This window comes from Phocoena sinus, chromosome 15 (genome assembly GCF_008692025.1).
Source record: "Phocoena sinus isolate mPhoSin1 chromosome 15, mPhoSin1.pri, whole genome shotgun sequence".
NCBI classification, from domain to species: domain Eukaryota; kingdom Metazoa; phylum Chordata; class Mammalia; order Artiodactyla; family Phocoenidae; genus Phocoena; species Phocoena sinus.
The window spans coordinates 51,447,357-51,475,228 of NC_045777.1; the positions used below are offsets into that span (position 1 = coordinate 51,447,357).

General features: G+C 58.6%; 4 protein-coding genes across 20 annotated transcripts; 2 read left to right on the forward strand and 2 right to left on the reverse strand.

Annotated features, from left to right (window-relative positions):
• Positions 1 to 2,358: 2,358 nt before the first annotated feature.
• On the forward strand, positions 2,359 to 6,410 carry MLST8 (MTOR associated protein, LST8 homolog). 7 transcript variants are annotated; one of them, XM_032606405.1, is made up of 9 exons: positions 2,359 to 2,418; positions 2,970 to 3,142; positions 3,266 to 3,317; positions 3,402 to 3,564; positions 4,011 to 4,086; positions 4,169 to 4,321; positions 5,217 to 5,341; positions 5,510 to 5,673; positions 5,767 to 6,410. In XM_032606405.1, the coding sequence occupies exons 2-9, from the start codon at positions 3,014 to 3,016 to the stop codon at positions 5,883 to 5,885; spliced, it is 981 nt and encodes a 326-aa protein (XP_032462296.1). In that variant the 5' UTR covers positions 2,359 to 2,418; positions 2,970 to 3,013; the 3' UTR covers positions 5,886 to 6,410. The 7 variants fall into 7 exon arrangements, with proteins under 7 accessions (XP_032462296.1, XP_032462301.1, XP_032462299.1 ...); XM_032606410.1 differs by having other exon boundaries at positions 2,378 to 2,710; positions 3,069 to 3,142; XM_032606408.1 differs by having other exon boundaries at positions 2,382 to 2,418; positions 3,030 to 3,142.
• BRICD5 (BRICHOS domain containing 5) lies at positions 6,357 to 8,987 on the reverse strand. Its single transcript, XM_032606419.1, has 9 exons — positions 8,882 to 8,987; positions 7,939 to 8,011; positions 7,756 to 7,847; positions 7,468 to 7,617; positions 7,120 to 7,258; positions 7,075 to 7,088; positions 6,942 to 7,043; positions 6,574 to 6,727; positions 6,357 to 6,469 (listed from the first exon to the last, which is right to left on the reverse strand). The coding sequence occupies exons 3-9, from the start codon at positions 7,804 to 7,806 to the stop codon at positions 6,375 to 6,377; spliced, it is 705 nt and encodes a 234-aa protein (XP_032462310.1). The 5' UTR covers positions 7,807 to 7,847; positions 7,939 to 8,011; positions 8,882 to 8,987; the 3' UTR covers positions 6,357 to 6,374.
• PGP (phosphoglycolate phosphatase) lies at positions 8,854 to 18,640 on the reverse strand. Of its 3 annotated transcripts, XM_032606400.1 has the most exons (3): positions 11,010 to 11,716; positions 10,590 to 10,910; positions 8,859 to 10,233 (listed from the first exon to the last, which is right to left on the reverse strand). In XM_032606400.1, the coding sequence occupies exons 1-3, from the start codon at positions 11,647 to 11,649 to the stop codon at positions 10,211 to 10,213; spliced, it is 984 nt and encodes a 327-aa protein (XP_032462291.1). In that variant the 5' UTR covers positions 11,650 to 11,716; the 3' UTR covers positions 8,859 to 10,210. The 3 variants fall into 3 exon arrangements, with proteins under 3 accessions (XP_032462292.1, XP_032462291.1, XP_032462293.1); XM_032606401.1 differs by having other exon boundaries at positions 8,854 to 10,910; positions 11,010 to 11,722; XM_032606402.1 differs by lacking the exons at positions 8,859 to 10,233; positions 11,010 to 11,716 and adding an exon at positions 17,666 to 18,640 and having other exon boundaries at positions 10,540 to 10,910.
• E4F1 (E4F transcription factor 1) lies at positions 16,995 to 27,254 on the forward strand. 9 transcript variants are annotated; one of them, XM_032606397.1, is made up of 15 exons: positions 17,283 to 17,415; positions 18,863 to 18,952; positions 19,839 to 20,067; positions 20,960 to 21,065; positions 23,538 to 23,731; positions 23,830 to 23,950; positions 24,136 to 24,288; positions 24,414 to 24,583; positions 24,933 to 25,142; positions 25,417 to 25,525; positions 25,685 to 25,902; positions 26,084 to 26,282; positions 26,356 to 26,498; positions 26,570 to 26,632; positions 26,715 to 27,254. In XM_032606397.1, exons 3-15 carry the CDS (start codon positions 19,858 to 19,860, stop codon positions 27,069 to 27,071), a joined length of 2,253 nt encoding a protein of 750 aa, XP_032462288.1. In that variant the 5' UTR covers positions 17,283 to 17,415; positions 18,863 to 18,952; positions 19,839 to 19,857; the 3' UTR covers positions 27,072 to 27,254. The 9 variants fall into 9 exon arrangements, with proteins under 9 accessions (XP_032462281.1, XP_032462284.1, XP_032462282.1 ...); XM_032606390.1 differs by lacking the exon at positions 18,863 to 18,952 and having other exon boundaries at positions 16,995 to 17,415; positions 19,839 to 19,987; XM_032606393.1 differs by lacking the exon at positions 18,863 to 18,952 and having other exon boundaries at positions 17,210 to 17,415; positions 19,839 to 19,987; positions 24,933 to 25,133.
• Positions 27,255 to 27,872: the final 618 nt, after the last annotated feature.

The window sequence follows — 27,872 nt, forward strand, 5'->3', positions numbered from 1 at the left end:
TGCGAGGACCCAATGCAGAATGTGGGTAAAACGCTCAGCATAGTTTGGCGGTTCCTCGAAAAGTTAAACATGGAATTACCACACGATGCAGCAATTCCACTCCTAGTATATACCCAAGAAAAATTAAAACGTGTACTCAAAGAGATACTTGTACAGAAAATTTCATTTGTAATAGCTAAGGAGTGGAAACAACTCAAGTTTCCATCAATGAACAGATGAATGGATAAATAAAATGGGGTCCATCCACACAATGGAATATTATTCAGCCATAAAAAGGAACGAAGTACTGACACAGGCTACAACCTGGATGAACCTTGAAAATGTTATGCCCAGTGAAAAAAGCCAGACACAAAAGGTCTGTTGTAGGATTTCATTTATATGAAATGTCCAGAAAAGGTAAATCCATAGAGACAGAAAGCAGATTACTGGTTGCCAGGGGCTGAGGGGAGGTGGGGTGGGGGGATGGCGAGTGAGTGCTTAACTGGCGGTGGGGGAGATGGGGTTCTTTGGGGATGATGGAAATATTCTGAAACTAGATAGAAGTGGTGTTTGCACAACTGTGAAGGTACTAAGTGCCACTGAATTGTTCAGTTAAAAATGGTTACTTTCATGTAATGTGAGTTTCACCTCAATTAAAACAAAACACCCAGTATAGCCCCCCACACAGAATAAGCTCTCAAAATGCTATGAAAAGTCCTGAAAAAAACAGTTCAGCAGTTGAAGAGGTAGAGGTGAAGCATCCTAGGTGTGGGCAAGCATTCAAAGAGAAGGTGTAGTGAATTCTCAGACTGTTGTTCACTCATGGCTTGTGGAGTGGAGAGAAGGAGAAGCCACAGGGTTGGCTGGGCCCAGGAGTCTGGCCCAGGAGTCTGGAGGGTAACGGGGGACCCCTGCAGGCTTCTAACAGGGGTCAGACTTAGGTTTTTAGAAGACCACTCTGTAATGTGAAGGACAGCCTGGAGGGGGCAGGAGTGGGTGTGGGGAGGCTGTTCCGGGAGAGGGAGTGGTGGCCCATCTTGCCTCACTGTCATACATGGGTGGGCACTGCACACAGAAGGGGAAGCCTTTGGGGGCAGGTCGATCATGAACTGTCTTGGCCGTGGAAAGTGGTGTCCATGGGGCCTTCAATGGAAAATGTCAAACAGGGAGCCGGATGTGAGCTGGAGACAGGGTGGAAAGGCCCCGGACCAGGGATGGCACTGAAAGCCCTGAAGAGTGGGCAAGAGCCCCCAGGGATAGTGTGGAGACAGGAACTCTGGAGGCCACCAGCCTTTAGGGGAAGGCAGAGTAAGAGACTGAGTGCAGGGCAAGAAGCTGGGTGGCGGTCACAGTTTTCTAGGAGCAGTGCTGTCAGCCACTGTGCAGACAGATGTGGCGAGATGCAGAAGGAAAAGTATCCACTGGGTTTGGCAATGTGAGATGGCCAGGGACCTCGTGAAATTTTCACTGGAGAGCTGGGAGTAAAAGACATGACAGGGTCAAGCAGTGAGTGAGAAGTGAGAACAGATCTTTGAAAGAGAGCAGGCTGGAAGGAGTTTTGAGTTGTTTTATGGTGTTGAAATGCTGAGGGGAAGGAAAGAGGGGAGGTGGGGAAGGTACAGGAAAGAAGGTTCCCGGGACCCATGGCCTGGGTGGATAGGCAGGGGACATGGCCTTGATCAAGGGGCCTGAGGAAGGAAGGGGGGTGGAGCTGCATTTATAAGCATAGTGGGAAGAAACCATGGGAGAGCCTGTCTCAAGGACTCTTTCGAGGATGAGGCCACGTGTGTAGAGTGTGGGAAGGCTGGATGGAAAAAGCGGCAAGAGGGACCCCAGTTTTTGAGGGGTCACTGGGATTAGTGAGGGGACCCGAGGGTCAGACCCTGGCTGGACAGTCCTGAAAGGGACCAGAGTAGGGTTGCCTGATCTAGCAAATAAAACCACAGGACAACTAGCTACACTTGAATTTCACCTAGGCGACGAAGAACTTTTTAGTATAAGTATATCCCATGCAATATTTGGGATATACTTATACTTAGCAAAACAAAACATGTTGTTTATCTGAATTCAAATGCAACTGGATGTCCTGTAATTTACCTGGGAATCCTAGCCCCGCGTGGGAATCAGGGGATGGATGGGAGGGAGTCGATGGTGCAACCCGGCCTGGAGAATGGGTCCCAGAAGGGTGAGGAGCCCGAGTGGGGAAAAGGCTGGGGTCGCTGCTTTCGTCCACCGGCGCCGCCCGATACCGCAGAGGCCCGTATTGAGGAGCCCCTGCCCCAGAACTCTAGTCTCGTCTCCCGTCCCTTCTCCCCTTACGCCCCTTGGTGTCGCCCTAATGGCCCATCGATAACTCTACGCTCAGCCTCGGCCTCTATCGACTTGCTCCGGCTCCGCTAGGCGTCCTGGACCGCGGCGGAACGCAGAGCAGCAAGTAAGGTACGGAGGCCGTGGGGCGAGGGCTGGAAAGCGGCTTTCAGTGGCCGGGAGAGCGCGCCCGGAGGAAGCTGGCTCAGCGGGACGGAGTCAGGGTGGTCGACGGAGCGCCGGGAAGCTCGAGGGTCCAGCCAGAAAGCGCCCCCGCCCATCAGGTCCAGCCACCGGCCTGCTACGCATGCGCAGCCGTAGCATTCAGGCTTTTCCCTCCGGCCTGCCCGCTTCGCTGCGCTTGCGCGGCCCGGCCCTGCGGCGGAGTGGCGCCCCGGACGTGACTGCCCCCTGCCGGCCGCGGGTAGGGTGGCATTCCGGCAGGGTTCTTGGGGCGGGGAACGGAGCATGCGCCTTGGAGCTCGGCGCTGTCCTTCGCCGGGTGTCACGCGTATCCCTGAAACTCTCTGAGCCTCAGTTTCCCCACATCTAAAATGGGGATGATTTTATTTTTTAGCACCGAGTAATCTGTTGTAATCTGTTTAGGACATAGAGGGTATTCTCTAAACACTGCACTCCTCTCTCTTCTCCGGATGCTCTGATCTCTGACCCCTGCCGGTCAGACCTAGGGCCCTGTGTAGATCCGAGTCTTTCAAGCAGCCACACCATGAACACGTCTCCAGGTACGGTGGGCAGTGACCCCGTCATCTTGGCCACTGCAGGCTATGACCACACGGTGCGGTTCTGGCAGGCCCACAGCGGGATCTGTACGCGAACGGTGCAGCACCAGGACTCCGTATCCTCCACTGTGGAGTTGGGGCAGGTGGTGCTGGGCAGGATGCCTGGTAGGGATAAGTCTGGGCAAAGGCCTCCGGTGGGAAGGATGGGCTCTGTTTGTCATCCTCCTTAACAGACCTAGCAGGTGAACGCGCTGGAGATCACACCTGACCGCAGCATGATTGCTGCTGCAGGTACCTGTACCCTCGACCCCAACCCCTGATTTCTCATAGGTCCATCTAGGCGCAGCCACACTTCAGTTTGGCCTGTGCCCCTAGGTTACCAGCACATTCGCATGTATGATCTCAACTCCAATAACCCCAACCCCATCATCAGCTATGACGGGGTCAACAAGAACATCGCGTCTGTGGGCTTCCACGAGGACGGCCGCTGGATGTACACTGGTGGGGAGGACTGCACTGCCCGGATCTGGGACCTCAGGTGTGGGGCACTGGGCAGGAGGGGTCTGCTGCCTGGGTGTGTGGGGGTGAGGGTCAGGCTGGGAGACTGTCTTAGGTCAGGTCCCCTCCAAGCAGAGGCTGAGACGGGGTTTTCTGTGCAGGTGACTTATTGAGGGCCAAGTGAGGAAAGATAGGGCAGGGATGAAGACCCACAGAGACGAGCAGAGCCTCAGCCTGATCCAACAGGCAGCTCTGGAATGAACTGCATCAAACAATGAGCCCCGCCTTGAGGCAAGGGGCCACCCTTTATGCCCCTCTGAGTCAGTTATTGGCTTCAAGCTGCCCCTGGGGAGGGCCAAACCTCCCAAGTATTTCCTATGGGATAGCTCCCATCGTAGAGTGACAAGATAAGTGGCCAAGGAAAGGGCCTTTCGGTGGAGTACCAATGGCATCCACTATAGACAGAGTGTGTCCCCCACCTCGAAGGTCCCGGAACCTGCAGTGTCAGCGGATCTTCCAGGTGAATGCGCCCATTAACTGTGTGTGCCTGCACCCCAACCAGGTGAGGGGGAAGCACAGGGCTGGGCACCCTGGGGCTTTGGAGGGCAGGGGTCCTGCCCCACCTCACCTCCCCTGCACCTCAGGCAGAACTCATTGTGGGTGACCAGAGTGGCGCCATCCACATCTGGGACTTGAAAACTGACCACAACGAGCAGCTGATCCCGGAGCCTGAGGTCTCTATCACATCGGCCCACATCGACCCGGATGCTAGCTACATGGCCGCGGTCAATAGCACTGTGAGTCCCAGGGACGGGTGTGCAGCTCGGCTCCCAGCCCCTTACCTCCCTTATTCCCTGAAGGTGGGCTTATTCCCCAGATGTCCCTCTGGCCCCTCCCCTCCCCCCCCAGTCCTGCTTCCCCATCCTGGACTCCAGCTCTGACCCAGCCACCAAAGCCAGAAACTTGGGTGTCACTCCTGATGCTACCTCTCGCTACCTGCCATAGCCCACCCAGCAGTCCAGTCACCTCCATCTCCAGAGTCTTTCCAGTTGTCCGTTTCTTTCTCCACCCTGTCTCCTCCTGATCCAAGTTTCCCTCGTCTCTCCCGACAGTGGTTGCAGCCTCTCTGACCTCCTTCCTTCCTCTGTGACCTCCCCCTGCCCCTAACCCATTTTCCCTCGACTGCCAGAGCATCCTTCAGCAGTACCAGCCTGACTGCATCCTTCCCCTGGGTGAACTGCAAGATGCTCTAGGCTCCTTACCAGGGCCTCAGGACACTGTGATTTGACCCCTGGACTCCTATCCAGCCTCATTTTCTTCCTTTAACGTCCATTCAGTCTCAGCAAATCAGTTGTTCCCGACATCCCCAGACCGCCCACTTCCAAGCCTTTGCCCTGCTGTTCCCTCTATCTGGGTGCCCTCCTCTCATCTTGTTCTTCACATTCTTGTTGGCCAGCGGCATCCTTCAGGAAGGCCAGGCATGGCCTCCTGCCCTCAGCTCATCAGGTATGGCCCTTGGTTGGGGCCAGGTCACCCAGGTGCTCCTTGCAGGCAGGGCCAGATGTGCCTGTCACATGTCCCCTGGACCCCAGGATGGCAGCCCCTGGATCTAGGTCTTGCTGCCAGGGCATCCTTCCCCACCTGTCAGACCGGAGGCTCCGGGCCTCCCATGACTTCCCTCCTACACCACAGGGGAACTGCTATGTCTGGAACCTGACTGGGGGCATTGGTGACGAGGTGACACAGCTCATCCCCAAGACCAAGATCCCAGCACACACCCGCTACGCCCTGCAGTGCCGCTTCAGCCCAGACTCCACGTGTGTGCAGGGCCTGGGGGGCCGGGAGCCCTTGCATGGCTGCGGGGAGGAAGCAGTGTGCCTGAGGCTGGGGGCCTAATGCGTTGGGCCTGCTTGGAGGACGGCAAGGGGGTACAGGATGGGAGTGGCCGTTGATGACACCCCTGCCACGCTCACACCCACCCCCAGGCTCCTCGCCACCTGCTCGGCCGACCAGACATGCAAGATTTGGAGGACGTCCAACTTCTCCCTGATGACGGAGCTGAGCATCAAGAGCAGCAACCCTGGAGAGTCGTCCCGAGGCTGGATGTGGGGCTGCGCCTTCTCGGGGGACTCCCAGTACATAGTCACCGGTGAGCCCCGCCTGCCTGCCGTGCCTCCCCGCGCCCGTTGGCCCGGCCTGGGGCTGCACTCTGAGCCGCCACCCATGTTCTCCCTCCTTGCAGCTTCCTCTGACAACCTGGCCCGGCTCTGGTGCGTGGAGACGGGAGAGATCAAGAGAGAGTACGGCGGCCACCAGAAAGCTGTTGTCTGCTTGGCCTTCAATGACAGTGTGCTGGGCTAACCTGTGTCCCCTCAGGATTGCAGGCAGCTGTCCAGGCGGCACCAGCTGGATGTGTCTGTCCAGCTGCCCAGATCAGAGTGACACCCCATGGCTGGTCTCTACCATCCTAGGCTCGCTGGACCTGACTGACCTACCCTGGTCCCTGGCCAGACTAGACTGGCCAGGCTGGTCCATCCAGGGACTCTCTGAGCCCCGGCTGCTTACATGGATGTGAGGAGGCTCAGGAGGCCCACCCTAGGCAGCTTGCATCCCCTTCAGAAATTCTGGACCCACAGGGCCTAGGGCCGCTGAGGGGGATCCGAGGCTGGTGCCCACCCCCAAGCCAGTGCCTCCTCCTTCCCCTCCCTGCCACTGTTTCGTGTCCCGAGGCCACAGAGGACACCGTCATGGCCAGGTGGAGTTGTTTATTAGCCCCGCCAGCGGCTACCCTCCATGGACTGGTGATCGCGCCAGCCAGCTGGCTGGCCTGAGGGGCTGCGCTGCAAGGGCTTAGTCCGGGAGGTAATAAAAGCAGACGGACATACAGATGTTGCTTGGGAAGCAGATGCCGATGCATAGGTAGATCAGCCGCTGCCTCTGGGGCCCTGGGGGGAGGGGCCTCCATGATCCCTAAAGGACTCCTTCCCCACCCTGCCACCGACTGTCCTGCGGGAGCCCAGGCCCCTCCGCACAGCCTGCCCCAACTCACTCTCTGCTCGTCGGGCCCAGTAAATGGGGGTCTTTGCACAAAGGTTCCGCACAGAAGCCCCCACCTGGGCAGGGTCCACCTCACGGCTCCCAAGCACTGCCAGCAGCTCCTGGGCATAGTGGGTGTCCTGGCTGGGGCTGCGAGTCCCTTGGGGCTGCAGAGAAGGACACTCGCACTGCCCCTGGCTGGGTTGGGCCCACATGTCCCTAGACATGCTGGCATTGTGCCAGCCTTGCCCTGGCTCTTGTCAGCAGCCTCTACCAAAGGAAGATAGAGCTTCTGTTCCCCTGAAACTGGAGCCCCATCCTGCCCCGGGCCCAGGCCACACACAGGACCCTTTGTCTGGCCCCTGGCCGGAGGCTCCTTACCCAAGAGGTGTTCACCAGCAGCTGCAGGGTCTCGCGGTCTCGGGGTTCCATCAGGCGGAGGAAGCAGGCCCGGTGCTCTGAGGGGCGGTAACAGACACAACCCTGGGAAGGCAGGCAGGTGAGGCAGGGCCACCTGAACATCCACCCCTGCCCCCACCCCCCTCCCCAGGCCACTCACGCTCTGCCCAGCTGTGGTTGCTCTGAGTTGGAGTCACCCTGATGGTTGCCACGTTCTGGGCCACGTCCACCTGTTCGGTTTGGTTGGACCAGGGTACCCTGGAGCTCGGGAGGGTCAGACGGAGCGTCTGCAGCAGTGGCTAAGAGTGGGAAGCAGGAGCTCAGCTGGCCAGGCTGGAGCAGACCCCAACACTCCCCCAGCCCTGCTGCGAGGCTTCTAACCCCGCCACCCCTCTGGTCCTCCTGCTGTCTGCTCCGAGCCCTGGCTCCACTGTAAGTGTGGGCTATGCTGGTCTCTCCTCCTCCTCCCCACTGTCTGTGCCCTGCCCAGGTCCTGAGGGGGCCTCACCTTGAGAGAGCTGTGAGCGAAGCCAAGAAGCCCTCCAGCCACAGCCCCAGTGGTGGCCAGTGCCAGCAGCAGCAGTAGCAGGCCAGGAGCTCTCCAGCCCCCGTGGCAGGGCTTGGTCTTCACGTGGAGGCACATTGCAGTCAGTGGGGCCTGGAGACCAGGCAACAGGCTGGCTCAGGGAAGGAAGGGGCTGAGGAGGTATGGGAGGTGGACGCTTCTCCTGCCCCTGCAGGCCAGGCCCTGGGTCTTTGTCCAAGGAGAGGGCACCGAGTGGTGGGAGGCACTCACCCCGACAGGTCCAGACCCGGGTCTCTCGGCCCGGCAGCTCCCCTGCTCCATGATGCAGCCCTGGTGACAATGCGCTGATTGTCTGCTGCAGCCTGGGAAACCTCAGGACACCTCCGATGAGTCAAACAATCGACCTGGCCCCTTCCCCTCCTGACCCCCCTGCCTCCTCCCCAGCCCGGCTACCTGATATCCGGGTCAGAGACAGGTCACCTGGGGAGGCTGCTCGTCACTGTGCCTGGCTCTCCCAACACCTGGCCTGTGCAGACCAGAGCACACATGGTCACGGGAGGTCATGAGAGCGTGGCCACTGTGGAAGTCAGGACCCAGCGGCTGGCACAGAGAGCAGCTCAGGCCTGGCCGACTTTATATAGGGAGTCTAGTTGGGGGCAGATTTAATTTTTCCTAAAGAAGCCTGTTTCTAGTCTCTCGGGTTACCTCTACACTCCCAGGACTGGGTACAGGGCCTGGCACGCAGCAGACCATTAACAAGTGCCTGTTTCATGAATGACAGGCATGGGACTCTGTGCCACTTCCCTTTCCTCCCCATGCACCCCAGCTGCTCCCAGCTGCTTCCCAGCCCCCACCAACACAGGGCACCCCCCCAGGTAGGTGCCTGCCTGAGACCAGTATGGCTTCCAGGAGGCTCCACTGCGGTGAGGACAGCTTCCTGAAATCTCCTGCACGCCCCAGGATGGTTAGGTCAGCCTCATGTCCACTGACCCCTGCCCTGCCCAGCGTGGCTTTCTCTGACTGGTGCCGTGCGTTTCTAGCTGCTTGATGCTGTGGATCCCAACAGTTAGTGGCCCTCAGCACTGGCAGCTTTCAGGAAGTGCATTCCTTAACCAGCTTCACCCCACGGCCCTTTCATACTGTTTTTGTCCCTTGTTTTTCCTGATTCTTCAGAACCTGACTCCCTGCGGTGGGCCTGAAATGGGGTGGAGTTGCTGTGGTCAGCGTCCCAACTCTGGAATTGGAATCCCAGAATGGCCTTGTACTCGGTGTACCCGGCCCTGCTGCCCTTTCCACTGCCCAGCTGTGATGAGACAGCTGCACCCTGTGTGAAGGCTGCTGTCTAGGCGAGAGCGAGGAACACCAGAGTCAGCTAGGGTTTGAGAATTTAATATACCTTTGGGTTCATACAGTGCAATGGGGTGTAGACATGATGCACAGGGCTCCCGGGCCGCCGCCCAGCAGAAAAGGGAGGTGTTGCTGGCTGCTGCACCTGCCGCGTGTTCCTGGTGTGGGTGACAACGCCCTGACAGGCCTGCTCAATATCCTGACCCACCTTGAGCCGACCTCGCAGAGCCAACGTCAGCACCACCAACCTCACAGGCGCCCGCTGCCCTCGTGTTGCCCACGGCAGAGTCCGAACCCCAGACACCCAGGCCTGGGGGGAGCTGGAGGCTCAGGACACCCTTTATTGCTCTGAGCACTCTTACGAGAGTTAATGAAGGAGCACTGTGACCCTGGGGCTAGGAGAAAAGTCACAGGATCTGGGCAGATGCCACTGGGTGCAGGGCGAGGCGCCAGGAAGGAGTCGGCCAAAAGGAACAGCTTCCCAGGCCCTACCCTACAAGCGCGGCCAGAGAGTCTGCTTATCAGGCGTATTCTCAACGGTCAGCAACTTAGGGAACAGGCAGAAAAGGCACGGCCCCCTGCCAAAAACCCTTGGCTAGCCAGTGGACCCTTCCAGTCCTCCAGATGGCAACTGACAAGGGACTCCAGGGTCAAAATAGGTGGCCTCATGGACCATTGACATATGACACCCATCCCAACCAAGACAGAAAAAGACTGGATGCTCTGTAAAAGGACTTCCTGTTTTGAGGGACACCTCTTTCCTCCTCTACCCAGAGGGAGCCTTGGGTGACAAGTATTCCTTAGCCAGCACATGCCTTTGGCCATACTGCTGGCTGCGGGGCACGGAGACTTCTTCAGTGGGATTTTCCCTACAAGACAGAGCACAGCTATTAATCGACACGCTTACGGTTCAATTCCACCACTTGACAAAGTTGTTCAAAAGTTAAAAAAGCTTTTGGTACCAATGCTGCTCTGAGCTCCCTGCACGGCAGCCCAGAGTTCAACGAAGGCATTCATACCCTCCTGGCGCTCAGCAAACAATATGCTCAGTCCAAGTCACCTGGGTTTATATGCACATTTGGAAAAGATGAGGTTTAGCCAGGCTGAGTTTACAGAACTGCACAATCGTGCATGAGGAGTTGCAGCCCTGGGTATCTGAAACGGAACATACACTCAATTGTGACATCAGAGTGGTTTTTAAGGAAGTGTGGGGTGGTGGTGAGGGCAGCACCCCACACCCCATGGACAGGGAGACACCACCTGAGACCAGCCCTTTCCTCCACTCCCAACCTGCAGGTGAGGGGCTGAGGCAGCAGTAGGCTCCTCTGCTGATGACCACACAGACGGGGCCCTGGGTTTCTCACAACAGTCAAAATAATCAGCTCCTCCTCCCCAGGATCCCTGAAATTTTCAATAAAATACATGACATCCCAAGACCCACCTCAGTCCCATTAGCAGGCCCCAAGGTTACCTGAATCCTAGACATATGCTGAACCCAACTGCGAGACCAATTGGCACCTAAGGCCCAGGACCCCCACAATGCCCTCCAAGCTTAAAAGTGCATCTTAAAATATAAGCATTTGTAAAAATGCAACCCCCCAAACATTTACTTACAAGGTTAACAACTAGTACCTTTGCTTAACTCCAAGTAAGCAAACTTGAAGCCACCTAGCTGAGTGATGCTTAAGCCCCACCTATTAATTTGGGTGATTTTCAATTTTTTTTATTCTGGAGATTAAAGACACTAAATCTTTAACCTTGAAGGGCAGGCAAAAGGTCGGCTATGCTGTCAACATAGAAGTCAGGGACCATTTTCTTCTTAGACAGGCAGTCACTTTCCTGATTACTCTTCACATCCCGCAGAGTGGAGACCCCAGTGAGGGTCAGGATGGTCTTCAGACCACAAGTGACGCCCAGGAGGATGTCTGTGTCCAGGCGATCACCCACCATGATGGTGCGCTCCGGGTTGATGCCATATTCCTGGGACACGCAGTCGAAGATGAAGCGGCTGGGCTTCCCTATGACGTCGGCTTGGCGCTGCGCGGCCATCTCCACGGCTCGGACCAGACAGCCGGTACCTGCGGGGCGGAGAAGAAAAGGAGGAGAGTGCCGGGGGTCAGAGGCCGGGAGGGACCCGTCGCTCGCCCTCCAGCCTCCCTCCCCCGGGGCGCACGGACCCGCGATGAAGCGGCCGTTCTCGAGTGGGAGCCGGTTGTCCATGTTGGTGCCCACGAGCAGGCAGCCGGGCTGCTGCAGGTAGCGCACGGCCTTCGTGAGCTTCATGTAGCTGAAGTGTGGGTCGAAGCCCACCACGACGGCGCGCACATCAGGCTCCAGGGGCTCATCCAGCCAGGCGCTGGGGCCGTCGCCCTGCAGCGGCTCGGGCCCCACGCCCACGCAGGAGACGCCCACGGCCTCCAGCTCGTTGGCCAGGGCCACGCTGCCCAGCACGTAGGCCTTGGGGGTCGGCGGACCGGTCAGGCGCTGGCGCAGGTAGAGCGCGGTACAGTAGGCCGTGCCGAAGACCTCGCTGCCGGCGCCGGGCCCCGTCGGGCCGCCGAAGCCCAGGCGCCGCAGCTTCTCGGCGTAGGCCTCGCGGGTCTTGCTGCTGTTGTTGGTAATGAAGCCGAGGCGCTTGCCGCGGGCCCGCAGCGCCGTCAGGGTCTCGGGCGCGCCGGAGACCGCCGTCTCACCGCGCCACAGCACGCCGTCGCAGTCGAACAGCACCGTGTCCACGTCGGCCAGCAGCTCCTGGGCCCGCTTGGCATTCAGCCGCACGCAGCGGCCCTCGCCGCCGCCGGCCTCCACCTCCGCCATGGCCCGTCGCCGCCGCCGCCGCCGCCGCCGCCGCCGCCGCCACCGACCGCCAGCTCTTCCTCGCAGCCGCCCGCCACCGCCCCCGCCCCGCCCCCGGCTCACTCATTGGCCACGCGCCTCGCACTTGCCGCCCATTGGACACCGCCTGCGCCAATCCGCCCCCGCCTCCCGCGGGCTGAAGGAGCGCAGCGCCAACCTTCGCGGTCCGGCGCGGGCAGGCAGGCAGCTATTGGCTGTCAGGCCCTAGGCGCCCCGGTGATTGGCTGGCAGGGAGCCAACCGGCATTCTGCGTGGGACGCTCACTGCGGAAATTCAGCGGAGGAGCTGGAGAGTCGGCGCAGGACGTCAGCCTGCCGTTCATTGGCTGCTGCGGGGCAGCTCGCCCATTGGAGGCTCTTGGTCAGCCTAGGTGACGGAGGCCCGTAATCCAGTGACCCCCCCCCCCACCCGCCCCCAACCGGCCGAGCCGGCTGCTGATTGGCTGGCTTGTCTCCGATCTTGCCGGCGGGGCTCACCGCAGCACCGCGGCAGGAGAGGGGGCTGCGGTCCCCTTTTAGGCCGGAGTCACGTCCGCACCTTTGCCAGGGCGGGGCTGGGCTGTGCCCTCCGCCGTGGACACACTCCGGATAGTGTCTGCGCGTGGGCCGACTACGGCCATTCCTGAGAGCCAGCCGCAGGCTCCTTCCCAACAAGCGTCGCGTTCTCATTTCCAGTCGTTCGCAAAAACGCTTTCCTTGTGCCTTGGTGGTCATGTGGACGAGTAATTATAAGACAGTGGCTTTAGGGTCTAAGAGAAGGGCAGTAGTGCCTAGAACACAGCACTCAACAATTGGTCGCTATTATCATCATTATTAGGTATTATTAACTTTTATGGAGGCGTAACATACAGTAAATTGCATAAATTTGAAGTGTACAGCTTGATGGAATTTTTACATCCCTGTTATGCATGTGTAAACATAGCCCAGGACTTCCCTGGTGGCTCAGTGGTTAAGAATCCACCTGCCAATTCAGGGGACACGGGTTCGAGCCCTAGTACGGGAAGATCCCACATGCCGCAGAGCAACTAAGCCCGTGCGCCACAACTACTGAGCCTGCGTGCCTAGAGCCTGTGCTCTGCAACAAGAGAAGCCACCGCAATGAGAAGCCCACGCACCGCAATGAAGAGTAGCCCCTGCTCGACACAACTAGAGAAAGCCCCAACGCAGTAACCAAGACCCAACGCAGCCAACAATAAATAAATTTATATATGTATATAAAAACATACCCCAGATCAAGGTATAGAATATTTCCATCACTCCAGAAAGTTCCCTCAAGTCACTATCCAGTCCATAGCGGTACCCTTCCCCGAACTGCTTTTCTGACTTCTGTCACCATAGAGTCATAGCCTCCTTTGCCTGTTCTAGACCGTCTTACAGGAGCTTACCCTGTGTACTCCTCTGAGTCTTGCTTCTTTTGGATCAACATAATATCTGTGAAATCCATTCTTCTGTTTTTTTTTTTAATTGCCACATGGGTCATTGTAAGAATATACTCCCCTGATTTTTCTCCAGGTGATGGACATTTGGGTCGCTTCCAGTTTGGAGCTATTGTAAATAATGTCCCTATGAAGGTTCTTGTTCCTACACACTCATTTGTGGATGCGGGCCCTCATTTCTCTTGGGTATATACCTAGGAGTGGAATTGCCAGTTCATAGAGTAGGTGTATGTTTCTCCTTATTACTTTCACTAGGGCCAGGTGACAGAATAGCAGGCCCCAGCTTCCTGAGCGCTTACCCTGTGACAGGCGATCCAGACCTCCAACTCCTAGTGTGTCAAATCCCTGCTCCTCTCTTGGGCCCCAAATCTCCATAATGTCTACTCTGGACCCCCCTCACCCCCAAACCCATGAGGTAAAGCCAGTAACCTCAGTACCCTTAAGGCCCTGATTGTTTACCTTCAGCCTGTTCTTTGGTCTTGGCTGGCCTGGGAACCCCTGGAGGGCAGGGGCCATGGCCCATGAGGGCAGGGGCCATGGCCCACGAGGGCAGGATATGCAGTGTTCCTGCCTGGCGCACCCACTAGCCAGGAGGGGAGCAGCACCTTCCTCCCTGTGTCTTCCCACTCAGTTTTGTTGGTGGAGCCGACTGACACTGGGAAAAACTGGATTTGACGGAAGATCACAAATCCTGCTTTACCACCCAGAAACATTCAGTGTATGTGGTTCACTGGCCAGAATGAGAAAACACTGCTCTGTCCAGCCGTAGGCTGCCTGGTGCAATACTTGCCCGGTTGCCTTGGTTTACTGGGCACTCAGTAAGCATCTAGGCACTGAGTGCTGCTCCTTACCTGCATTACCTTGTCAGAATCACAGGACAACCCTGAGAGGCAGAGACAATTAGTGTCCCCATTTACAGATGAGGAAACTGAGCCACAGAGAGTCACCAGCTGAACAATGCAGAGTTGGGATTCAACTCAGCTGACCCCAAAGCTGAGCTCTGTTTGGTTTAACATCCCCTGTAGGTTGTAGAGTCTGAGCTGGCATAGTGGGAGAGATGGAACGGCCAGTATCAAGAGAGGGGATGGCTGTGGACAAGGTCCTGAAGGAGGCTGGAAAGGACGGTGCCCTTTATTGGGGAGGACTGTCCTTGGACAAGGTGCCATGCATCTGGATGGGAGAGGAGCACAGCATGATCAATCGCTTTGTGTCCCTGACACAGAGTAGGTGCTCATTATATACCTGCGAATGGACGGCACCAGGGTCCTCCCAAGTGAGGAAGCTGGACCACAGGTGGAGCGGGGCGTGGACTTAGGTGGTACAAGGACACTAATCTTCACAGCATTGCATGGATTTGAATTGTATTAGAAAATACCAATAGCCACTGAAAATGTTTTCACAGATGTTATCACTTCCAATGAGCTAAGCAAAAAAGGGTGTCATTGAAAAAGGACTGAAGGGAATTCCCTGGCAGTCCAGTGGTTAGGACTCCGAGGTTTCACTGCCGAAGGTGTGGGTTCGATCCCTGGTTGGGGAACCAAGATCCTGCAAGCCACACGGTGCAGCCAAAACAACAACAACAAACCCTTAAAAAAAAAAAGAAAGGAAAAAGGACTAAAGTGGCAAAAAAAAAATTGGATGCAACCTAAATAATCTTCAACATGGGATTGGTTGAACAGATTTAAGTACATCCAAGGAAGGGAGATTGAGTAGCCATCATAAAGGATGATGGAGTTCCTGTCAGGCTCTGGCCACAGAGAAGCCATTATTGACTGTCAAACACACAGTGTGCAGGTGGAGCCCACGCCGAGGGCAGGGTGGGAAAGGAGGCCATCTGGAGGAAGGAGGACTTTGGGGAAGGGAGAAGGCCTGCCCCTGGCCACTCCGCCTTCCAGTGACCTCAGGCCCACTCCTGTTGCCGCTGGTCTGCCTGGGCTTCAGCTGAGGTGGGGCCTAGAGCTCACTGGGTCAGGATTCCCTTTTCTGACCCCCAGGGAATAACCAGGCAGGAGCCCTGGCCCGTCCCTGACAACTCTGTCCTACAGGCTCTGGAGCATGGAGCAGGGCAGGTTATCTGTCTCCCCGGGGCCAGCTCCTCCTCATGTCCATCCACACCCAGGCTGTGCTCTGTCTTTGAAATCCACCCCCACTCCATTCCTCTGGTGGTCTTCCTCTTCCTCTCTGATGCTGGCTTTCCCATCACTCCCCCACACATCCTCAAGTGAGGTGTCCTCCTGGTCCTCTCTTCCCAGGTGCCCCCTAGATCCCTCCTGCTCCATAAGTACCCACCTGCTCCTCCACCTGTTTGTCCCTCTCAGAGACTGTCCATCCTAGATCTTCCTTTCCTGCACCACAGTCAGGAGGATCCTTCTGAAACGCTGTCCCTCTCTGTTTAAATGCCTGCAATGGTGAGCAAGCCCCCTGCAGAAAGCAGCCCCATTTTTACCCCAGCCTGACTTCTGGTGATCCAATCTGTGCCTCACACATCCCAGCTCCTGACAGGCTAAGGGTCCTCAGTTCCTTAGCTGGGCAGCCCCAGCATGTAGACAATCTCTGCTGGTGTCCTTCCCAGGGCAGAGCTGTCCACTCTCTGTCTGGGCCCTTGTGTCCGTGCTTGGTCTTCCCCGGAGACTGGCCTTCCTGGAGGGAACTGGGTCTGATTCACCTGAGTCTTTGGAATCTAGCACTGGGCTGAGCCACAGAGAATAACCAAGCTGGGAGAGCACGACCTGTGGGTTTCTAGCCCATGACTCTGGACAGACCTGGGTTAGATCTTTGGTCTGCCCTTGGGCAAGTGTTCCATCAGTTCTGTGCCTCAGTTTCTTCTTCAAAATGGGGATGATTGGTATCTTAAATGAGAAAATCCTAGAACGCACTTAGCTTCAAATAACTAATGCTACCTTAAAAAGAATAAAAAGAATCTGTATGCACGTGTTCATAGCAGCACTATTTACAATCGTAGATTAGGTGGAAACAACCCAGATGTAAAAAATGAAAATCAGTCTATTCATATAATGGAATATTATTCAGCCACAAAAAGGAATGAAGTACTGCTGCATGCTACAACCTGGATAAACCTCAAAAACATCATACTAAAGTGAAAGAAACCAGATGAAAAAGACCACGCGTATAATTCTGTTTATATGAAATGTCCAAAAAATGCAAATCCACAGAGAAAGAAAGTGGTTTGCTAGGGGCTGGGGGGAGGGGAGAATGGGGAGTGACTGCTAATGCATACAGGTTTCCTTTTGGAATGATGACAACGTTCTCAACTACATGTTGGTGATAGTTGCACAACATTGTGAATGTACTGTCACTAACGGTAATTTTTATGTGTACTTACCTGCTATCTAGAGCTCGTGTGCCACAACTACTGAAGCCAGCACTCCTAGAGCCCGCGCTCCACAACAAGAGAAGCCACTGCAGTGAGAAGCCCGCACACCGCAATGAAGAGCAGCCCCTGCCCACCGCAACCAGAGAAAGCCCGCACACAGCAACGAAGACCCAACGCAGCCAAAAATAAAAATAAAAAACAAATAAAATAAAAAATAAATAAAATAAAGAATGAAAGGGTTAGTGAAGCTACCCATGAGCCATCCCCAACTCGGGTTTTCCCCTGTGGCTGGGTCAACCATCAAGGGAGGTTCTGCCACCCGAGGGGGTCGGGGGCGGGCAGCGAGCACCACTCTACTGGTCCGAGCTGGGGCGGTGTCTCGGCAGCCGCCCACTCGAGCTCGGATCGCGGCTGGGCACCTGCGGCGGCAGCACCGGCTCAGGGCCGGTCAGTTGGCGCCGCCAGTTCGCTAGAGCCTTGAAGGAGCTGCCGGAACCCAGCCCCAGCCACGCCCAGCGGGCCCTCCCAGGCCCCGATCCTCCTCCTGTCAGTCCTCTCCACCGTAACTACACCACTCCCAGCAGTCCCGCCCCGTCTCTTCTCTCCCTGAGCTTGGCCCCGCCTCTGCGGTTCCAGGCCACACCCTTAGGACTCCGCCCCGCCTCCTGCCAATCAAACCCATCCTGGGCTCCGCCCCATCGCCCTCCTCCCGTCCTCTCGCTAGCCTTGGCGCGGCCCGTTGTTATGACGACACGGTCGTAAATCCGCCATCTTCCTGCGGCGCGTTGCGACATGGAGGGCGCGATGGCAGTGCGGGTAACAGCCGCGCATACGGCAGAAGCCCGGGTCGAAGCCGGGCAGGAAGCGGGCGAGGGCGGGGTCGCGGCGGCGGCGGCGGCGGCGGCGGCCTTGGCCCCCGGTGGCTTCCTTGGCCTCCCGGCGCCCTTTAGCGAGGAAGGTAACAGGGCCGGACGGGGCCGGGAGCGGCCAGGGTGGGGACGGCTCAGCTTGGCTGGTGGAGGCCCCGAGGGCCTGAGCTGATGGCGCGACAGACCTTCCCAGGCCCGGTTCCTTGCAGACCTCACATGTCCCCACGACACCCCTCATAGCCTTCCACGAGCCCCCTGGTTTCCTCAGGCCCTCAGGCCTAACCCTGGCGGGGCGCCCATCACCCCCGTGGGCCCCAGTGCCCACCCGCGGATACTCACCTGTGTCCAAGCCACCGGGGCTGTCAGTGTAGACCTCGGCGATCGCCTCCACTGCCTGCCCCGCCCTCAGGCCAGCGGCCCGGCCCCCCTCTGCCTCCCAGTCTCGACAGGGCCCTGCCCTCCTCCGCGCCCCCTCCCACTTCACCTGATGGGCCACTGGGGCCCTGGCCGGGGTGTGACTGGAGGCTCCGGGAGGGCGGGGCCTCGGGTCTTTCCAGCACCCGGGGGGAGGCAGCAGAGCCCAGTGCTGGAAAGCTGCAGCCATTTCTGTCCCAGACCTGCCACTTTCTAGCTGTTTGATCCTGGGCAGGTAACCACATACCTCTCTGAGCCTCCATTTCCCCTTACAGAATAGGGATGCTACTGTTGAGGATAATGTATCGAGTACTTTCCATGCATCAGCCTTTTTCATTCTCAAGCCAGCCCTAGATGCCATTATTATTATTACTATTATTATTCCCATTTTGTGGATGAGGAAAATTGAGGTTCAAAGATGTGAAAGTGACCAGGTCACCCAGCTAGTAAGTACCAAGGACTTGTTGGATACCAGGATTGTGTGACTCCTCAACCCACTCCCTTAACTTCTGGGTTCTGCTGCCTCATAGGATGGTGGTGAGAATCAAAATAGAGGATGTATGTGAATCTCTGAGAACAGTTCTGGGGACACACAGGGGCACTGATAGCTTTTGGAGACAGAATTCTGGTCTCTACCCTCTGAGCTTGTCCCAGGAAGCTTTAGACTGGGCCGGGCAGGAGGGGGTTGGTGGTGATATTGGGGTGGTGGTCTTTGTCCCCACAGGATTTGTAATTCTCAGTACATCATTTCTTGCTCCTTATTCCAGCTTGGGTAGGTAGCTTGGCATGGGGGGCAGTGCTACCCGCAGAGGGGTCTCTTTGGAGGTTGCTGTGCCCTGCTGGGCTTACCCAGGACCTTATCTCACTCAGTGTTACAGGGGCTGGGTGTGTCCCCTTCTGTGGTGGGGATTCCTTCATTGGCAACACGCTGGTGCTGAGTCAGACTTGGGGAGTGGGGTGGGAGGGTTAGGAGGGTACAGTCACCTCAGTGCTTGGCTTGTGACTGTGAACCATCTGGAGGGGACCGTCCTCTGTCAGGTGGCCTTCTGTGAGTCTTGGCTGTGGTTTGGCCCTTTGCTCATTAATCCAATAGACATCAACTGGGCTCCTTCTGTCCTCCAGGCCTGGGTTTGACCTTGATGTGGGACTGCAGTGAGGTGATGGGAACTGGCAGACGTTTATGAAAGCAGGAGCATCTCCCTATCCCTTGGGGTAAACAGCAGGGTGTCTGGGGTAGACCCTCAAGTTCAGGTTCTGGCCCCAACACTCACCAGCTGGGTGGCCTTGAATCTCAAGTTGTTTTTCTAGAGAGGGAATAGTCACTTCTATTTCCTCAGGGTGCTGGCCGGATTTGCTGTTGGCCCCAGTAAGATGCCCAGCACATAGTAGGGGACTCAGTGAGCCGGAAGTCTCTCCTGCAGGACCTGGGGCAGGCACTGGCTGGTCAGCCCAGATGGTGAGGGGCTCAGGTGCGGTGGCCCATGGCCCTGGGGTGTGGAACCCCTCTGGGAAGTCCCACCCTGCGCGTCTTCACCAGAGTAGGGAGGTGCCACCTGTTTGGAACCAGTGAAGCAGAAGTCAGAGTGAGAAAAGAGTGGTCATGGATTGAGGGTGCCCTACCTCTCCCATGTTTGCTGAGGACTGGCCTCTCAGCTAGAGCTTGTACACACACACTGAGTCAGCCCATTTTACAGATGAAGAAACAGATCTAGACCTGGTCACTGAGGTGCCCAAGGGCACATGCAAACCCCAACCAGTCTTAAACCCTGGTCCTCCACTGTCCCCAAACCAGCTTGGCTGAATCCCTCTGCCTCCCAGCTGCTCCCTGGGCCTCTCTCCCCTTATCTCTGAAGTAGGGGCTTTGGATCCCTACAGCCTAAGTGCATGGTCGGGGTTATCCCCTGCTGGATGCTGCTCTTCCTAGGGTGGGCACTGCTGTAGAACCCCGGAGAAGGCCTGGGACCCTGGGCTCCCAAGAGTGTTCTCAGCCCCTTTGGGAGGGCTGGGGAAGGCATCTCTGGTTCTGATGCCACCCTTGGGTGCATCTGCCTGGGGCTGGAATCCCTCCCAAGCCCCACTGACCGCAGGCTCGTTGCAGATGAGGATGACGTGCACCGATGTGGCCGCTGCCAGGCGGAGTTCACCGCCTTGGAGGACTTTGTTCAGCACAAGCTCCAGAAGGTCTGCCAGCGGGTGCCCCAGGAGGCCCTGCCTGCCACCAATGCTACTGCGCTGCTGGGTCAGGAGGTAGCATCCCCCTACTGCCATTGCACACGTGCGTGCCCTCCACCCCGCCCCTCGGCGGACAGCAGGATGAGGAGGTGGAGGCATGTCGAGACGGACCTGTGCCACCGGGGTGGGCAGAGGGCAGGCATCCGGCTGTGGGTGGGTGACTCCTGGCGGTGCTCTGGGCTTTCCCGGATGGCCTGGGATGCGGGCCCTCTCAGCAGCCTCTGGTTGAAGCCTGCACAGTTGGGGCCTAGTGTCCCTCCTTTTTTGAAGCCTGAGGGCCTGTCCTGGCTTAGGGATATCATGGTGGCTTTTGTCCTTTTGTCTCCTGTCTTGTACATATGGTTCCTGGGGATCCCACAACTCTGTCATAAAAATGGCCAACTTTGTTGCACTCGGTGTGTACTCGGGCTGTACACGCACAGTCCTACTGAGGCCCATGTCACCCCTGTGGGCTGGGCACTCTTGTCATCCTCGTCCTATGGAAGTGGGAAAGGAGACTCCAAGAGAAGTCAGGTGCCTCTGGTCACCCCGGGAATGGCCCAGAGGAGTGGGCCCAGAATTGTCTTACTCTGACTCTGTGCTCTTTTCCTACCCCTCCCAGAGGTATCCTCTCCTCCAGAAGGCCCCTGGCCTCACATCCCTGGGGGCCCTTTGCCCCGATCACCTGGCTGGGCTGTAGATGGAGGTGCTCACCTTCATCTCTGCAGAGCCAGCTGAGCCTCAAGCTGGAGCTTCTAGTCACTTCATCCTGGAGTCCTCCCTGAGGGTGCTCAGGGCTCCCCATGGGGCCCTTGGTGGCTGGAGGCATTAGAGAGATGGGGCCAACCCCTGGGCCTGGGGTGGAGGGTTCAGGCTGGGAGTCAAGCTCAGAGCAGTGGTCCGTTGGGGGAGATGAGAGGCCCCACCTCAGCCATCCTGCATGGACATAAACCTGAGCTCTGGAGCCCTGGAGACGAGTCTCCTCTGTCCCCTGTCACCCAATGGCAGGTGGAGCCAGCAGCAGCAGGCTCAGAGGAGCCCATCACCGTGGCCCACATCGTGGTGGAGGCAGCCACTCTCACGGCAGACATCAGCCACACTCCTGACATTGTCGGTAAGCTGGTTTGGCCCCACCATGGCTGTTCACGTGTGGCTTTCTCAGTGCTGAGGCATTGCTGACCTGTTAGTCATCCGCGGTCAAGGCTGGAAGCTGGGGACCTCTGCTGCCTGTGCCCCTCTGCTGTCCCGAGAGCAAAGCCTGGCTGAGGAGGGGCTGAGACCTTGTGTGCACCTTCACCAGGGCAGGGCCTGCAGCAAGAGCAGGCATTGGCCACCAGGCCCTGCCCTGCCCAGAAAGCGGAAGCCCAGAACCTGGGCAGCCCTGGGGGACACCTGGGCCTCGGGGAGTCTTCACTTTGTGCATAAATCATCAGCTGGCTGCTCTCTCCTGCTGCTGCCCCGGACTGTCTCTGCCCTGGTTCTTCTGGAATCTTCCCTACTTTTTTGCCACACTCCAACCCCAACCCTGGTTCCTACTTCCCAGCCCACAGTTGGCTCTGGAGGGTCAGGCTGGGGTGTGCGTGGGGTGCACCTGCTGCTCCAGCTCCGCCCTGACCTGCAGCCCGACCTTGGCCTTCACCTCCCCAGTGCTCACTCCCTCCGGCGTGGGGGCGGCGATTCCTATCCTGATTCTCACATGGCCTATAAGAGCATACAACGCCAAGTCAGGCTCTTTGATGGCTTTTTTAAAGTGCAGTAGGGCAGGGAGTGTTGGGGTGTTGAGAGGTCTGGATTGGGTCATGTGCTCCTTAATAGGAGGCAGGTGAGCGTGCAGCTGGGACATTCAAAGGGCAGCCCAAGGGAGCCGGGGGCTGGGTGTGAGTGTGGCAGTGCAGGGAGGCTGGGCTGGGCCTGATGGCACGGGAGGTTGGGAAGGGAATGGGCAGGGGCCTTGGCAGGGACGTGAGTAGGTGACTGGACAGGAAGCAGGTTTGGGCAACAGGTAGAACTTGGCCTTGGGAAGCCCTTGGGACCAGCTGGAGTAGGAAGAGGTGGGGAGGCGACCTGGGGGAGGGGAACCTCAGAGCAGGCTGTTCTGCCAAGGTCCCATCCCAGGGAAGCTACAGGACCTGTCCCTGTCTCCACACTGTCTTTCCCCCGACATTCCTGTGGACGAGGACGATTGCCTGTTGCTCCTCTGGAATAAGAGGGCTGACGTGGGAGGTGGGGCCATGCCCAGCCCTGGTGTGGAGTTTGGCTTCTTGGGTGGTGGTGTCATATGGGAAAACAGTTTCCCTGGGTTCAGGCAGCATCTCCAGGCTCTGTCCCCCTGGCTAGCCAGGCCCTGCCTACTATCCAGCCTCCAGCTGGCCCAAGCCCGCGGCTGGGCAGCTCCTTGTGCTCCAGGGGCTCCTCTCTGGGCACCCGAAGCCTCTCGCACCCTTGGGAGTTTCCCCTTTGGGAGTTTCCCCTTTGCAGGCATCCTGGGTACCCCAAATGTCCCTTTGGCGTCAGCTGCTCAGCGATCTGGAGCCCAGGCCAGAGTCCTAAACCACCAGCTGCTGGCATCACAGGGCTGGGGGTTCTCAGTCCTTGCTGGGCTGGGGGGTGCAGTTCCCAGGGACTGCACAGGGGGCTGGATACCCACTGCAGGCTCTCCTGCCTCTTCCCTGGAAACAAATATGCATTCTGTTTCTGGACTCAGGGCAGCCACGTTCCCCCCTTCTCTGACCCCTCTGTCTGCTGTGCCACACTCAAACTCAAGTCCTAGCCTGGCAGAAATCCCTGTTCTTTTGGAAACTCACTCCTGAGCGGGAGGAAAGATAAAGCTTCAAGCATGTCAGCTAGGGCAGGGAGGAGAGGTGCCCTTAATTGTTTGAGTCACAGCACTTCCGTTCTGTTTTGGGAAAATGGCTTGTCAAAACATGATGCCAGCCTGATTGAGATGGTTTCTAAGAAGCGGCTTCACAACCGATTGCCACGTGTTGTTTTCATGAGCAGAAATTGTGAAGTATGTTTACAGCTTAGCTTTGCACAGTGTCAGATTTCTTCAACCCCCATGAGAGCTGCAAAAGCACAGCCTTCCTTCCTCAGACTGTCCTAGGCGTGTCGAGCGCTTCCTCTCCCAGGCTGGGTCTCTTGCCTTCCTGTCTTGAAACCGATGCTGGTGGGTGATCCCCAGAGGCATTTCCTTCTCACATTAGCCGGAGCCGGAGCAGCGAGGGGGCCGATGGTGGCGAGTTGGCCTGTCCACTGCCTCTGTGCCGGAACTCTGCCGCCCTTGGACACAGCGGGACCCCTGTGCACATCTAGTCGTGCGTGCCTCTTGGCTGAGGGGAGGGGGCATCCGTGCTCATGGTGGGTTTCCCTGCTGAACACTTTCTGGAGGCCTGGAACTCCTCTGGGCAGCTCCATGGAGTCAGAGCACAGTACTCCCACCCTTTCAGGCTGAGCAGGCGCCATGTGCTGGGGCTGGGGGTTGGTCAAGACAACTCCACTGTGCCACAGCAGTGTCCTCGGGCTGGGATCCGAGGAAGCAGCAGGGCCCGTGGCATCCCAAGGCTCAGGCCCATCTGCCTCTCCTCAGGTGGTGGACACATCAAAGAGGTCATCGTGGCCTCTGAGGCAGAGCCGGGGGACAGCGGGATGGCAGAGGCCCGGGGCAGCCCCAACTGTCAGGGGCCTGGACTCTCTGGGGAGGGTGAGCAGGCCCAGGTCAAGCTGCTGGTGAACAAGGACGGCCGCTACGTGTGCATGCTGTGCCACAAGACCTTCAAGACGGTGAGGCCCTGGGGCCGCGGGCGCACTGGCTGTGGGAGCCAGGCCTTCCCGCTCCTGCCCAGGGAGGTGCCTGAGCCTCGCCGCCCCTCCCCCCACAGGGCAGCATCCTTAAGGCCCACATGGTCACCCACAGTAGCCGAAAGGACCACGAGTGCAAACTGTGTGGGGCCTCCTTTCGCACCAAAGGCTCACTCATCCGGCACCACCGGCGGCACACAGGTGAGCCGGCCTCGGGCCTGGGGCCGGGAGCTGCACAGCATGCTGCCGCTGGCCCTGGGGGTGCCCCGGCTCCTAGGCTTCGTGGCCCCTTCCTCCTGGTGGTACTGAGGCTGTGGTTCCAGGCCTGCCTTCCCCTCAGCACCAAGCCAGCATCCCACCCGAGGCTGACGCCATTCTCTCTGCAGATGAGCGTCCCTATAAGTGTGCCAAGTGTGGAAAGAGCTTCCGTGAGTCGGGTGCGCTGACCCGGCACCTCAAGTCTCTCACCCCGTGCACGGAAAAAATCCGCTTCAGCATGAGCAAAGATGTGGTTGTTGGCAAAGAGGACACTCCCACAGGTCAGTGTGGTCGGGGGCTCCCTGCCCCGGCCCTGGCTGCTCTCTGAGTGCCACCCTGGTTGGGTGTTTCTTTTTTTTTTTTGGTTGGGTGTTTCTTCATGGACTCTCTTGATTCTGCCTTAAAGGGCCTGGTGCCTCCACCGTGGGGACTGTTACATCATCGGCAATGACAGGTGGGCCCATGGAAACTTCGCCTGTGATTCACCTGGTGACAGATGCCAAGGGCACTGTCATCCACGAAGTCCACGTCCAGATGCAAGAGCTTCCCCTGGGCATGAAAACCCTCACCCCAGAGGTGGGGATAGGTCAGGGGAGGCCTTTGTCTGCTCAGCACCAGGCTCTGTTCTGGACACTGGCTCCATTGGGAACAGGACTGACATGGGCCTGCCTTCCTGCTGTTCAGTCTGGTTGCTGGGTGGGGAAATGGGAGACCCAGGTCATGGCAGGGAGGGGCAACGGAGAGTGAGCTAGGGATGAGGTGGGGCAGGGGAAGGCAGGTGGAGTGGGCTGTGGGGCTCCCAGGGGCATTCCTGAGTGAAGATGCCGGGTATGCACGGGGGCCCCTGGGGCTGCCCTGTGCGGTGGTGGCGGGTGGGTGCTGCGTGCCGGGCTGCCTGGCCAGCCTCCCTTTGCCTCCCCTGCAGCCCCCCGGCCCCGAGGAGCTTCCCTGTTCCAGCGAGGGCAGCCGTGAGAACCTGCTGCACCAGGCCATGCAGAACTCCGGCATTGTCCTTGAGCGGGTCCCTGGGGAGGAGAGAGCCCTGGAGCCAGCCCCTCCCACTGTGTCCAGTCCCCAGCCCCTGGGAGATGGTCCCCCAGAACTGCCGCTGCTGGAGGTGGAACAGGTAGAGACAGTAGGTGCCTGTGCTGCCGGCGTGCCCCTTCTGGGGGGCTGGACCTTGGGTACAAAGTCACCATGCTATCCTGGCTGCCACCAGCCTCCTTGCTGTGCTCCCTGCGGTGGAAAGTTGCATCACTGTCTGCAGTGACTTTGTCCCCTGATCTGTTTATCGCCTTCCTTGGGCCCATTATGGAGCCTCCCAGGGTCAGGGTGCCTCGGTCTGGCCTCCACGGTGCTGCTTGGGCCCAGCCCACAATGGGTACTAGAGGTGTGCTGTGGTCCCCCAGCAGGTGGCCAGTGAGGCCTCAGCTGTGCCCAGGACCCACCCGTGCCCTCAGTGCAGTGAGACCTTCCCAACGGCGGCCACCCTGGAGGCCCACAAAAGAGGCCACGCAGGTGGGTGGCAGGATGGTGGGGGTACTGGGCAGTGGACAGCCGTGGGTAGCCAGGAGGGGCTCTCGGGTGTGCTGTGGATGGTCAGGGTTGCTTGTGGGCAGGTGGCTAGGGTGGCACCCTCGGGTGGTGGTCCCGGCCTGACACGGAGTGTGGCCCCAGGGCCGAGGCCATTCACATGCCCGCAGTGTGGCAAGGCCTTCCCCAAGGCCTACCTGCTCAAGAAGCACCAGGAGGTGCACGTGCACGAGCGCCGCTTCCGCTGTGGGGACTGCGGGAAGCTCTACAAGACCATCGCCCACGTCCGCGGCCACCGGCGTGTCCATTCAGATGAGAGGCCCTACCCCTGTCCCGAGTGTGGCAAGTGCTACAAGACCAAGGTGGGCCCCTGATCCCCCATCTATGGGCTCCCTGCTCCCTAAGCCAGATTTGTCCCTTGTTCTGTGCCCCCAGACCTCCCTCCTCACCCCTCACCTGACAGCCTGCTCAGTCCTAACCGGGGCCCTCAGAGGGGGCTGGGAGAGCCAAGGCCAGGCTGGCCCTGATGGTGGGTCTCCACAGAATGCCCAGCAGGTGCACTTCCGGACACACCTGGAGGAGAAGCCGCACGTGTGCCCATTCTGCAGCCGAGGCTTCCGGGAGAAGGGCTCGCTCGTGCGGCACGTACGGCACCACACGGGCGAGAAGCCCTTCAAGTGCTACAAGTGTGGCCGCGGCTTTGCTGAGCATGGCACACTCAACCGGCACCTGCGCACCAAAGGTAGGGCCGGGAGGTGGCAGGGACGGGGTGGGGGGCTGCGGCCGGCCAGCACTGACCGAGCTCCCTGCCACAGGGGGCTGCCTGCTGGAGGTAGAGGAGTTGCTGGTGTCCGAGGAGAGCCCTGCAGCGGCTGCCGCCGTCCTCGCCGACGACCCGCACACCGTGTTGGTCGAGTTCTCATCCGTGGTAGCTGATACCCAGGAGTACATCATCGAGGTGGGTATGGGGCCACCAGGGTTCGGATGGGGCCTGGGGCAGGCAAGGCTGACTTCTGATCCTCCGTCCAGGCCACTGCGGATGATGCAGAGACCAGCGAAGCCACGGAGATCATCGAGGGCACCCAGACAGAGGTGAGAGGCTGGGGGCTGGGCGGGGGGGCGGTGGCCTGGCACCCTCACCAGACTCATGGGCTGAGCCTTGAGCCACCCACAGGTGGACAGTCACATCATGAAGGTAGTGCAGCAGATCGTGCACCAGGCCAGCGCCGGGCACCAGATCATCGTGCAGAATGTGACCATGGACCAGGAGGCAGGGCTGGGCACAGAGGCAGCTGCTGCCGACACCATCACTATCGCCACCCCCGAGAGCCTGACGGAGCAGGTGGCCATGACTCTGGCCTCGGCCATCAGCGAGGGCACTGTGCTCACAGCCCGCTCGGGTACAAATGGCGCCGAGCAAGCCACTGTGACCATGGTTTCATCGGAGGACATTGAGATCCTGGAGCATGCGGGAGAGCTGGTCATCGCCTCGCCGGAGGGCCAGCTTGAGGTGCAGACGGTCATCGTCTAACATGGGCGCCTGCAGGGTCCTGGGGGGCTGGGCTGGGGCAGGGGGTGAGGACCCCGAGTGCCCTGCCCTTGCCTGCCTGGCCGAGTACAGAGAAGATGGGCATAGAACTCAGGCGTTCAGAGGAGATGTGGAAGTGTAAATACACAGAGTTTTTGGTTGCTTTACAATAAAACATGAAAACCCGCCGCTTGTGATGTTGCGGCAGTGGCAGCCTCAGGGGCTGGTGCCACTGCCCTGGCAGGTTCCTCTGTGGCAGCCCCTGCCCGCCCAGGGATCCCAACAGGGCTGGCGGCACCTTGGCAGTGTGTGGGTGTCATTGGTATGTGGACAGGCAGCCTCCTGCTGCTGCCTTGCCCAGCTGGAGCTGTGACCCCAGCTTCCTGAGGTCCATAGAGGTGGGTGGGAGGGGATGCTGCTTCCTAGCCTCCAACCCTGCGGCCTCCCTGGGGCCGGGGAATGAGACTGGGAGACCCAGGAGTCTCGGCTTTTTACGTTGAGGTGACAGCACGTGGAGAAGCAGCAGGAGATGCTGGGCCACAAATGGGGCCGGTCTTTCCTGATTGTGTTGACTTAGCTTCCCTGAAGAGATGCACCTTGAGGGAGATTCTGGGTGACCTAGTTTCTCGGGGGCAGGGACAGGAGCAAGACCTGGACCGTGGGCATGTCTGGTCCTCTTTCCCAGTCCTGATGTAGCTCTTGGGCTGGCAGGGCCTTCGCAGTCCCTGTTCTAACAGGCTTGGGGGCACCAGAGCAGTCTCAAGGTGGATCCCCTGCCGCCTTGCCCTGCGGGGGGTGGGGTGG

What these genes read in the sequence shown, in the direction of transcription:
- BRICD5 (XM_032606419.1), bottom strand. Translation starts at nt 7,806, where the DNA reads ATGGAGCAGGGGAGCTGCCGGGCCGAGAGACCCGGGTCTGGACCTGTC. An exon ending in CCGGGTCTGGACCTGTCGGG is followed by an intron (nt 7,618 to 7,755) that starts GTGAGTGCCTCC and finishes CCTGGTCTCCAG; the next exon opens with GCCCCACTGACTGCAATGTG. An exon ending in CTGGGCCCGACGAGCAGAGA is followed by an intron (nt 6,470 to 6,573) that starts GTGAGTTGGGGC and finishes CCCTCCCCCCAG; the next exon opens with GGCCCCAGAGGCAGCGGCTG.
- E4F1 (XM_032606390.1), top strand. Translation starts at nt 17,250, where the DNA reads ATGGAGGGCGCGATGGCAGTGCGGGTAACAGCCGCGCATACGGCAGAA. An exon ending in CAAAGAGGACACTCCCACAG is followed by an intron (nt 24,289 to 24,413) that starts GTCAGTGTGGTC and finishes TCTGCCTTAAAG; the next exon opens with GGCCTGGTGCCTCCACCGTG. An exon ending in AGGTGGAACAGGTAGAGACA is followed by an intron (nt 25,143 to 25,416) that starts GTAGGTGCCTGT and finishes GTGGTCCCCCAG; the next exon opens with CAGGTGGCCAGTGAGGCCTC.
- MLST8 (XM_032606405.1), top strand. Translation starts at nt 3,014, where the DNA reads ATGAACACGTCTCCAGGTACGGTGGGCAGTGACCCCGTCATCTTGGCC. An exon ending in CGGTGCAGCACCAGGACTCC is followed by an intron (nt 3,143 to 3,265) that starts GTATCCTCCACT and finishes TAACAGACCTAG; the next exon opens with CAGGTGAACGCGCTGGAGAT. An exon ending in CAGCATGATTGCTGCTGCAG is followed by an intron (nt 3,318 to 3,401) that starts GTACCTGTACCC and finishes CTGTGCCCCTAG; the next exon opens with GTTACCAGCACATTCGCATG.
- PGP (XM_032606400.1), bottom strand. Translation starts at nt 11,649, where the DNA reads ATGGCGGAGGTGGAGGCCGGCGGCGGCGAGGGCCGCTGCGTGCGGCTG. An exon ending in GAACGGCCGCTTCATCGCGG is followed by an intron (nt 10,911 to 11,009) that starts GTCCGTGCGCCC and finishes TCCGCCCCGCAG; the next exon opens with GTACCGGCTGTCTGGTCCGA. An exon ending in CCTTTTGCCTGCCCTTCAAG is followed by an intron (nt 10,234 to 10,589) that starts GTTAAAGATTTA and finishes TGAAAATTTCAG; the next exon opens with GGATCCTGGGGAGGAGGAGC.